The 12,083-nt window shown below is 41.0% G+C and overlaps 1 protein-coding gene across 4 annotated transcripts in view; it reads left to right on the top strand.

Annotated features, from left to right (window-relative positions):
- Positions 1-11,586, top strand: part of gpc3 (glypican 3) — a 112,279-nt gene extending 100,693 nt beyond the window's left edge. For 2 of the 4 annotated variants that reach the window (XM_077532731.1, XM_077532735.1), the window contains one exon: positions 8,168-10,660. In XM_077532731.1, the coding sequence (XP_077388857.1) occupies positions 8,168-8,343 (176 nt within the window). In that variant the 3' untranslated portion in view covers positions 8,344-10,660. Of the gene's footprint in view, positions 1-8,167; positions 10,661-11,069; positions 11,150-11,319 lie in introns of those variants that run through there. The other 2 variants (XM_077532732.1, XM_077532733.1) reach the window with 2 other exon arrangements.
- Positions 11,587-12,083: the final 497 nt, after the last annotated feature.

The raw sequence follows: 12,083 nt of genomic DNA, 5'->3' as shown, positions 1-12,083 counted from the left end.
ATTACTATAACTACATTTGCCCTTATATAACTATGATAAACACAGTACATCAAAGTAAATAAAATATTGCAAGATGTCGCAAGAGGCCAATTTTATAACGGGCTCATATTCTCATTAACACCAATTAATTTGTTTCACAAAAACTATTTTCAGCAACACACATTTGTCACCAGATGAAAATTAGACTAGACGATACCAAAACCCCATTAATAATAAAGTCAAGTCAAGTTTATTAACTCATTTGCTCCCAATAACGTATAAATACGTTTTTTTTGTTTGTTTTAAGTGTCCCAAAGACATATTTATATGTTTTTTTGTTTTTGTTTTATGCTAGAGCATACATAAGGCTTTGATTCAGCCTCTCAACTGCAAAGAACGGTTGCAGAAATGGTAGTTATTACACAAACGGCCAGCAGGTGGCAGCAGAGCAAAGGAGATCAACCAGGGCCATGTTTATAACGTAGCATTGAACCAACGGCTATAATGTTCCAACAGCAGCACTAAACCGACCGCAAATTAATGCTGGCTAACTTGCTAGCTTGTAGCATGTAGCGACAGTCGCCATTTGTTGATGTAATTGTGTGTGATGTTGAATTTGTGCTCGCTTGTGATGCGTTATACTGTTTGGGCAAGATTGCAAGTTTAGTTGAAGCAGACACAAGTACTGTGAATGATTGTGCTGACGAAAACAAAACTAAAATCTTAAACAAGAACACTAACTACGCTCACTGATAATTTAAAGGTGTTGACTTGTGGTTGTTTACCAAAGTCATACTTAATACAATCTGGAGGAACAGAAACAATAAGCACAAACGGGGACTTTTGGTTACATCACCAGCATTTACAGTCTCTCATTCTTAACAGAGAATGTTTCGGAGGTCGTGAGGCCGGAGCCATTCGGAGAGCAGCGCCGTCCCACAGGCCGAAGGCACGACACTCCTCGGTGCGTCCCGTTTTTATTGGCCCAACATTCCCAGTCCCTCCGATCACCCCCGCGGTCGGCCTGCGGGTGTGGAGGCAGACGGTCACATTCCGCGGACGGAAGCAATCCTGCGTCGCTTCCCTCAGTTTGCTTCTCCGCTCGAAGTCAGCGATGCCGCGGGAGAAATGAATCAGCTCGAGTCAGAGACGCGTTCTAGTTTGACCCGGATCGTTGCAACACGCCGGTAATCACAGTGCATCGATTAAGTCCGCCTCCATCATTCCGGATAATCCATTATCGAGTTGTTTTCATGTTTTTGCAAGGGAGTATTGTCCTCTCGTTGAGTTAGCTATTCCATACGCTAACCAAGAATTCGACAGCGAGAGACTCTCCAAATTTGCTGAGTGTAGCATTCACTTTGTTTTGCTGATACAAGTGATCAAATATTTGCTTTCCTTCAGACTCTCTTAATATCTCCTAAGACGCTAATTCTTGTTGAGAGCCGAGACCAAATTTGAGCCGCTTTGGCGTGTTACGTGCACACACGCGTCTGCCAATGTAACAGCAATCTAAACCATCTCTCCAATTTCATAAGAAGCACCTGTGTTTGGAGACTTAACATTCCGCATACTTATCTAACCAAAAAAAAAAAAAAAAGGCTTTGCACATGTACTGAATAATCTGTCCTGGGCCATGAAGGTACACATTCACCCGAGGGGTTCTAACAATCATGTCATATGCTCAATGTTCACCTTCATTGAAAGGAATTAAGTTGTATTTAAGAAATATGTTTACGGTCTACGATGAATCATGTACAGCTGAGATCATAAAATTTGGAATTTGAACAATATTTTCAGAAAACAAAACCTATAACATTGCACAAACGCATTCATCATATGAGACGTCAACATACTGGAGACGTCAGCACCTCTTTAGAAAGTGTCAGATGATAAACATTAGAGGGGCTCTATTTTTGTAGGCGGTGCATGAGCACTTGGGCGTAAAAGCGCTTTGGCGCACCTTGATTTTCATGTCGCTGCAAACTTGGATTCTGTGCCATGCGGGCCTTTTTGCTTTTACGGTGCACCTGACAGGTTGGTGCTGAAAGTCGCCCGTGGTGTGACGCAATTTCATTCGATTTGATCGAGATGCTGCATAAAGATTCTGTAAGAATAATCAATTGGGTAATCAAGTCTAAAAAGTTTCATTTGTGATTCGGGATGTAACGATACATGGATAGTAGGACTAGATTCCCCATGATTCTTCGACATAAAAGCATGACGAGAACACGCCGACTAGCAAGTAGACGCAGGTGAGAAAGTGAACGTGAAACATGAACGTCAAATTAAATAGGAAGGAATTTAACAGTTAAATTCCCTTTTAATGGGTTTATCGTATGAATCACCATCTGTGTGATTGACGTCCCCACATGTCAAAAACTCGGACGCCGGGACGGGACCTGCGTATCGTCAGGACAAAACAACGGAGTTGGCGGTAACAAGTCTATTCTCAAATATAAGCAAAGAACGTACAGAAAAAGTGAAACGGAGAAATGCTTAATTTCTTGGAACATGCCTATTAGGGATGTAACGATATCCAAATGCCACGATACGATATCATCACGATATGAAGCTCACGATACGATAATTATCACGATATTGTGGGGAGGTTGGCGATATTTAAAATAGGTCACAATATTGTAAAAAACAAAAATGAGCTCATACTTAACATTCACTGCCTTTGACAAGTATACTTGTCAATTGTATTTTTTAGAGCGGTGCTAAATGGGGGCGAATCTGATTATGCTCCACTGTAAATATCAAACTTGGAAACGACTTTACTGATGCCCAACCACCGGTAGATGACATCATTGCCCCATTTTATAGGAAATAAACACAGTTTCAGAGTCCATGGGAGAAATGGCTGTATTTTGGCAAACCTACATTTTTCTGCTGTCAATTATAAAAGAACGGGACGGGACAAAAAGTAGGGAATCTATTCTGTTATTTGGTAGATTCGGTTTATATATAATTATTGAATGTAATATCACGTGAGTATTGGAAATGTAAAAATTTTCTATAATGACTGGCAGTGAATGAGTTAAAAAAAGCACAATATTGTGCTTTTGTACCTCTCATCAATGTTGTTATTATTATTATGTTTTATTATTCTTATGTTATGATACATATTAACTTGCTTCCCAGGCATATTACGTTCCCCATCATCTGACAATTAGTGTAGATTTTAAACATAGAAGGGCCAAAACATCCCTAATAAAAATTACATTTCACTAAAAACCTAGCCACCAGTTGGTGCTAGAACTGCACAAATGGAAATCAAGCTGACTTTTTTTTTCTTTTTTTAAACAGATGTGTTGCATTTAAATATCGTGAACATGACGACAACGATATTGTGGCAGTTTTAATATCACAATATCACGATATCGCGCCTATCATTACATCCCTAATACCTATGGGGGAAAAAAAAAAATTGGAATCTGCTTGTGTACGACTTTGGACATATTTGTCAGGAAATGCACTTTTCACTGCATGTTGCCGTTTTGGATACATAAACTTCTGATCGCCTCGACTGCAGACTGTACACAAAAAGCCTGGAGCGCTGTCAAGAAACATCCAGACTCGCATCCCCTTTAGCCCCATTTCCGTTTTTCACAGACAGACCAGACCGCCACATGAACCCCCACGCATACATGCATGTATATACAGACACTCCGCCGCTCTTTGACCCACTCCGGGGATCCAAACAAACATCCGCTCACCCCTAAAGACCGCAATTCCCTGACCCGTCCTGCTCCTACGGACTTGCGGCTAAAGACAACATCAAGATGGAGCTGAAATGCGTCAGCGGCTGTTGGGCTTGCCTGCCGGCCTCATCCACAGCCGACGCACTGCCGACCTCTCCCCTGGCTCGTAACGCGAGCTCAAATGGCCAACAATAAAACTAGCAGGGGTACACTAGCAAAGTGGTGCCCTTCATGGCAGGATCGTCTCAAAATGGAGGGTTCAGATGGTTGTGAATGGAGGGGTGGGGGGCTGCTCTAATGAAAGTCTCGAGCATATGCATTGGTCACATTAACTCATTCCCTCGCCGCCATTTTCACATTTCGCAATCCCGTTCGCTCCCGGCTGTGTTACTGGATTTTGACTGATTTTGCAAGGCCCACAGAATGTTGTGTTCTATTGCTATAAAGGAACCTACCAAAAGAAAGATTAAAGTCTCTTATTTCATCAGGGAAAAAAAAGTATGTTTCTATCTGTTTCCGTTTTGCAGCAATTAGCATTAGAAGAGAGCTAAGTTTCATCAGTTTTCACAAATCTATTTAAAATTGGAAGTAATTTAGCTTTTTTTCTAGATGGCCCTGGTTGATCTCCTTTGCTCTGCTGCCACCTGCTGGCCGTTTGTGTAATAACTACCATTTCTGCAACCGTTCTTTGCAGCTGAGAGGCTGCATCAAAGCCTTCTGTATGCTCTAGCATAAAAAACAAAAACAAAAACAAAAACGTATAAATACGTCTTTGGGACACTTACAACATTAAAAAAAAAGACGTATTTACACGTTATTGGGAGCAAATGAGTTAATGGGTGCTCTAGCGAGCCATTTGACTGGCTAATTGTCACTACACCCAAATACCAACAAACATACTTGGTCCTGCCATCCTTCTCATCCATAAGCTGCATTGAATTGCACTTTAATTAATTGGCTCGACATTACGAGCACAGCTGTCGACAGTAGTGACAAATTGTTCTGTCAGAGCCTCGGTGAACGTCAATTCTCTTATCTGCTTCTCATCCTCGTTGTGTACATTGACAAGGAGCCAACAAACGAGAAATGAGATGCTTGTGGTGTACTTTGATCGGGTTAGTGAACCCCTCCCTGCTCTAGCTCAAGTTAAGGAGGTGCAGTTTTGAACTTTGGAGTTGTATTTATTTGTGCCTTTCCTCTGTTTAAGGCCTGACGACTCGTGCTCAAGAAGGCCATTTTGAACCTGTTGACTGTTTCTAAGTGCTTCCTCCGATTGCGCAGTGGTTAAGACCCGAGACACCTTTTCCTCCCACAACTGGAGCACAAGACGCAGTTCAGATCAGATCAGATCAGATCAGATCAGCCGAGTCCGTTTGGAACTTTATGGGCACAGATGCGACGGCGTGTGCGCGTCCATCTGGCGCTGGCTCGTCGTTGGCATGCCAAAGCACAGCGCGCCTTATTACTGATATCCGACCGCCCTCGCTCATAACTCAGCCTTCTTATTACCGTTTCAGCCAAACAAAGCATAGCTGTCAGTGTTGCGCTCTCACACGCGTTGACGCAGCGGAGGGGAGGCTTCTGCACAGCGTCAGTAGGAGCACAGCTGCGGATGCGGCGCGATGAGGCAGCTGTGAGTAAGGAGCACAGCAGCAGGTGACGAAATCCTTGCAGCATGCACAACAGATGGACAAGGAAAAGTGTGATACACGAGCGGAGGAGTAATGTATGATTAAGGGAAACATATTTCAGATTTTAAATAGCGGTGCAACTTTTAATTAGCGGTACTCTGATGACAGTATACGACCGCTCGTATATCTATTGAGTAGGGGTGTGAATTGCTGGTACCTGACGATTCATAGGTCACGATTCGATTCGATACCGATTAACCCCGATACAAATTTAGAAGTCGATTGTAGCGATTTTTTTTTTTTTTTTTTTTTTTTTTTAAATCCTAATCAGTAAATTTGTACAGTGTAACATTTGCATGAAAATGTATCATTTATTTCTCCGAAACTTCAATCTTATAAAGGTTGCCATCTGTTTCATGTTTGAACAGCATTAAAATCAAATATTAAGGCAATAATGTTCCATTAATATAACATTCTCTCATTTTTAAGGTGTGAACCCTAAATCATTTTAGTGAATATTTTCCCATCAAAAATGGATATTTAAGAATCGATTCGGCACGCCTATTGAATCGATTCGAGAATTGTGCGATGTAATATTGCGATATATTGCCGAATCGATTTTTTTTTTAACACACCTACTATTGAGAATTAGCACCTGGGAGTTGTAGCACTTCTGTTGCAAATCGGGTGAAAATCTGTGCTGGAGTAAATTAGACTCAGTTTTAGAGTAAGCTAAGATTTACACACTAGGAAGAGTGGAAAGTTAAAGGCGCAGTCTGCCTGTTTCACTCGGGAAAATGCACTTTTTAAATACAGGATTTAAACAAACAAACTAGGAGAGGAACTGACTGATACAATTCTCTGACCAAATCCCTTCCTCACCCTGTCTTTTTATTTGGTTTCTGTGCCCCTAGTTACAACCCTAATAATGCAAATGCGAAACATAGTTGGAACACAGTGTACTTGTTTGTCTATGTGTGTGCATGTGAGTGGAAGATTGCTGAGTACGTGTGGTCAAGTTTGCAAATCATTTCTGAACAGAAAACAGGCGGTCTCAGCAGACTGACTCTAACCATTCTGCTGCGTTACATCTTCTGTTAAGATAACATGGACTTCACTTTGATGGATTGGATGTACTGGCTTCTATGGATCTCACTCTGCCTCATCGATCCTTCCCTCCTTCCTCTCTTTAGTTTTTCCTCTGGTCTCTGAGATCTTGCTAAATTTGATGGAATTTAGAGGCTCCCGGGGTTGGCGTAAGAGTTTGATTTTGTAACCATGGGGAAGGCAGGAAGTGTTTGGTCGGTGCTGGATTTCACTTTTATTTACCTTTCTTTTCTCTTTATTTTTTTTTTTTTTTCTGACCTTTTCTCTGGTCTCCTGACCATTTAAACCTCACGACTCTGGCAAGATTCTGAAGTACCTGGTTAAGGCGAAGGGTAATGGGATATTTATAAGGTTTTAGGTGAATTAATGAGTATAAATTTATATGTATTTGCACGCACACACACACACGCACGCACGCAAACGCACGCAAACGCACGCACACGCACACGCACACGCAAACGCACGCACACATACGCACGCACAAAAAAAAAAAAAAAAAAAAAAAAAAAAGAGCAATGATGACAAGACGTTGAATCGGTAAGACTACCGAATGAACAATTCTGAGCTCTTTTAGAAAGAAAAAAAAAAAAAAAAAAAAAAAAAAAGAGCAATGATGACAAGACGTTGAATCGGTAAGACTACCGAATGAACAATTCTGAGCTCTTTTAGAAAGAAAAAAAATAAAAATAAAAAAAAATAAAAAGATAACATATAGCTAGGCTATGTGAATGTGGAGCAGAGAAAAGGCAGAAGACGCGGTTCAAGCCAAACATCTGTGACAAGTGTATTCAATCACCCAAGCACTTAATTCCAGTGTTTAACGTGCTAGCCGTGTCAATCTTAGTTTAGCTTAGCAATTAGCACGGCTTCTCCCGTTGTCAGAATGATATTTGTCAGATATGTAGCGTATTTGCTACCCTGGCCGAGTGAGGACCGACTTCGGAGCGACTCCGCAATGTGTTTTGGCGCAGCAGTAGCTAACCGAAGCTCGTTGCTAGCTAGCTGGTGCTACATGCGCTTCAACCTCCGACTTCCTGTGATGGCTGACGTGAGCGATGCACCCCAGCAAAGATTTTTTTTGGGATGTCTTGCTGGATGGTTGCTATTTAATGTGTTCAAATGAGGCAAAAAAATAAAAAATACAAATTTTGACTCGCTAACTGCAATGCAAAACTGCCTTGATATATGCCAGTGACAGAAAAACAAAATATTAAGAATTTAAGTGATAATAATGTTGTGACCATACGTTCACATTCACAGACTCAACGCGTACCAAATCGAACCGAAAGCAAACTGAACCGTGGCTTTTGTGAACCGATTCAGTCCTTTAAAATGTGCAACTGTCGGTTACATACAAACGCAAACAGTTCGTTAAAAAGACATAATCCGACTCGGGTTTTGAAGCGTTTAAGGTTTGTGTCATCTCACCACTTGAATTCACAATTCAACACTTGGACTGAATTATGTTTTGTGATGCAGCTTGTGGTCGACAATTATACGTCTGGTGCTTGTTTTTTTTTTTGTCATTCTTCTGGTGTAACATTGTTGCTACAGCTGTGAAAGACATCACACAGAAGGACAGACATACCACACATGGTTTTCAGCTTTGTGACAATGTCGGGTCGAAATGTTTCCAACCTTCCCGTCCTTTCCTGCTTCTCACGTATTCTTCTTTCTTTCATCCCTTCACCATCATCGCCCGCCCGTCTCCTCCGCCTCCATTTTCATCCGCTCACCTCTCAGACCTCGCCGACAACCTGGCAATGGACGACTTCACCTTCCAAGAGCAACTTCTGACCCCTCGCTTGGCCACGGCTGGCGTTGGAGACGCCCCTTCACCGGGGGCGGCGCCGCAGAGCGCCCAGCTGGTCCTGATGGTCCCCGTCGGTCTGTGTTTGCTTCTTCTGTGTCGCCACTGACCGAGTCCGCCTGGCACGCTCGCATCCGCACGTTGCGAACTCTCGAGCGCAAGAGAAACGCTTTTAAACTTATTGTTCCAGAGAGCATCAGACAATGCTTCCTTTTCGTCAATTTGGGCTGTTTTTGAAAGCACAACTGATGAACTTAATATATGTAAATAAGAAACACTTTCTTCTGCATCAACCAAATGAGATTCCTACAACATCGCTCCTGATTATTAAGCATCATCATTGACTGGCAATTTGAAGGTCTGTGAACATTTTTTTTTTTTTTTTAAATAAATGCTCCCTGTCCTTGCCTGCACTGAATTACTGCCCTTGCGGGCACAAGATGTCACCCATGGAAGTGAATGTCCACCCCTGCCTTGACAGGTCGAAACCCACATTCAATTTTGTGTAATGACACACTATCATCAAACGGCACAAAAAAATGTCTCATATATTTCTCTCTCGTTGTTTATGTCCAAATCATTTCAGACTGGTCGCTCTTATTTTGGCCCGTTACGGGAGTCGAGGCCTGAGAGTATATGTCCACCGTGTCTCCTGATCCAAACTGTACAAATTTACATTTTTACGAAAAAAAAAAACATGTTCATTTGCAATATTAACATATTTCAAGGGCCACAGGGTGGACTGTTGAAAAAATTACAGTATTCAAATGTTGTCAAGCTGGATTTGTATATAAATATTGACGTGTAATATGTGTGAACATAAATTATCTCCACCAAACACAAAGTGCAAGAGAGGACGCTTTTTTTGTTTTGTTTTTAATGACTATTGCGTTTTTTGATGTTTGATGATGGATAAATGGTCTTGATAGCATGTCCCCATTTAATTTTGATGACTAAGCACTTCGGAAGATGGATGGATGGATGGATGGACGGATGGACGGATGGATGGATGGACGGATGGACGGATGGATGGATGGATGGATGGATGGACGGATGGATGGATGGATGGACGGATGGACGGACGGATGGACGGATGGACGGATGGATGGATGGATGGATGGACGGATGGACGGATGGATGGATGGATGGATGGACGGATGGACGGATGGACGGACGGATGGATGGATGGACGGATGGATGGACGGACGGATGGATGGATGGATGGATGGATGGACGGATGGATGGACGGATGGACGGACGGATGGACGGATGGACGGATGGATGGATGGATGGATGGACGGATGGACGGATGGATGGATGGATGGACGGATGGACGGACGGATGGATGGACGGACGGACGGATGGACGGATGGACGGATGGATGGATGGATGGATGGATGGATGGACGGATGGACGGATGGACGGATGGATGGATGGACGGATGGACGGACGGATGGATGGACAATCCACACATTGGCACACAGTAAATTTCGTAATTAAAAGACGATGGCCCCAGTCTGAACAGAGTAAATTCTCTTCATATTTTAGTCTCTTCCCAATGGAAAGTTTGCTTCTTCTTTTTTTTTTTTTTTTTTTTTTTTTTTTTTTAAGACTGGGACCAAATATAGTAGTTTTTAGAGTAAAATTTACAAAATTTACTGTGCAACGTTATAAATAATTATGGCCATATATATATATATATATATATATATATATATATATATATATATATATATATATATATATATATATATATATATATATATATAATCTTCTAACCACATGCAAAATTTTTTTTTTTGTATGGTGCATTGGCCCTTTAAGAGATTTACGTGTTTCCCATTACAGTGAAGGCCATAGATACAGTACCGGTACATAAACATATAGTATACAGTACTGTACATATGCCTTGAGCACTGACTCACACCAAAACAAAACAAAACCACGTATGTACAGTATCTTTCTATTGTTTTTACGAGTGTTTACAGCTTACCATGTTTACTGTGTGTAACGATGTTACTGCGATGATGGCGATAAATATTCAAAATTTATGTCTTTGGATCTCGATGTGTTGTGTATGTTTTCTGAGTAAAGATCATTTCACTTTATATGTCACCCATTTAATAATTTTATATTCAGCAAGCTCCCTCCAGCCGAATTCTAAAAGTGTGAAGACTTGCACTATAAAGTTGCTGCCACCAAAATGACTTTACACGTGGACTAGATTGACAATTTGTCATGAGAAAATGTGTCCAAATGAACAGTTTCTATACTTCTTCACTGATCTGCGTTTTGAAATGCGGATTGGGAAAAGTGACATTTAATTTCCATGAATGTATTCTGTATTATTTAACACGTACTGTATGTAGATAGATGTACTGTATGTCCAATGTGAATAAATACACGATCGTTCTATTTATTTGAAATGTGTTTATGATATGCCATTTTACGTTATCATTCAAATGAAAACGTGCCCAAAATGAGTGTGCCTACTTTTAAGATCTTCATCTTAAACGGCGTATTTTGCCAGGTATTAATTACGCAATACCTTCAGATCAAAGAAACTGAATAAATGACAACCTGAGCAAACAGCAGCGATTATCTATCATAATTCCATAGTGGTGCACAAGTGTATGAGACATGACTTTATTCTGCCCTTCCCACTTAAACGGGATATTCTGGGAAGTTGCCTTTTTAATTGCTTGTCTGGTCTGTCGCGTAGCCCACCCAAGTGTGAAATTAAAACATCCAAGTAAATCTTTTGTAAACAGACGATGTTTTTTGAAAATGTGTTGCTGAATATTCACTCCAACGTTAGATAATTGCTCATTTCAGGGATGGAAGTTATCATTAGGCAAACACAGGAATTTCCAGGGGCCCACGAACGTCTCATCAGAATCATCTTTATTGGCCAAGTATGTAAAAACAACGGAGAAATTGTCTCAGAATGACAAAATTGTCTCCTAAAACTGATCAATAATGTTTTTTAATCAATTATTATTTTGGATTAATTGTTTTTTTTTTTTAACTACCCTTGGTTAATTTACATAACAGTCCCCACTTTTTTTTTCTTTTTTTTTTTTAGGCCCATGACTTGTAGCTAGGTGAAGATCCAGAGCCACCTTCAAGCAACAGCCCAGGTTTTGCATGCGCGCCAATTCTATGATTGTGTTTATGGGAACAGTTTGAGGAAGGACAGCCTGGATGTGTTTGTGTGAGCAAGAACTGGAGCGCCGTGACCTCAGCCCTCATTCCAAACCTTTGAGAAGAGCTTGAGTACGCTCAACAGTGTTCTCACTTCAAACGAAGCAGTCACATTGTTGCATTTTGTCCCTACATGCAGAGGCCAAATACTTTTTTTTTGGTCATTATGTATTTCAATTGCAGCAACATAGACGTCGCTGTCAAATAAAATTTAACACATGACCACAAAATGTTTAGTTTGGGAGTCAGGTTTTCAGTATCAAAGACCGCAGCAGCCTTTTATTCTAGTCTTTGTTCAGCTTTTAGCAGTCTGGAGGTGTTTCAACTGTGCAAACAGTTCCAAACCTCAATAGCTCACGTTACAGAGATGGAATTTTAAGAACAGGTACTGTATGACTTCTCGTGAATGTCAGTTACATTTTCTCCCAGTTAACCTGGTGCTTTTTTTTTTTTTTTTAACAAAGATTTAAAGTTTAACCTATATGAGATAGTTTAAAGGCCCAGTATACCGGTTTCACTCAGGAAAATGTACTTTTTAAATACAGGATGTACACACTTTAACTTTCTCTCAGTCTACACATCTGGGTTTATGTTGATCTTTGGTGGTGATTTTGTCCAAAACCCCCACACGCCCAGCCTGTATTT

The sequence above is a fragment of the Festucalex cinctus genome, chromosome 9 (assembly GCF_051991245.1).
Source record: "Festucalex cinctus isolate MCC-2025b chromosome 9, RoL_Fcin_1.0, whole genome shotgun sequence".
NCBI classification, from domain to species: domain Eukaryota; kingdom Metazoa; phylum Chordata; class Actinopteri; order Syngnathiformes; family Syngnathidae; genus Festucalex; species Festucalex cinctus.
Note: the sequence above shows the minus strand (reverse complement) of the source record. Positions and strands in the feature narration are given on the sequence as shown.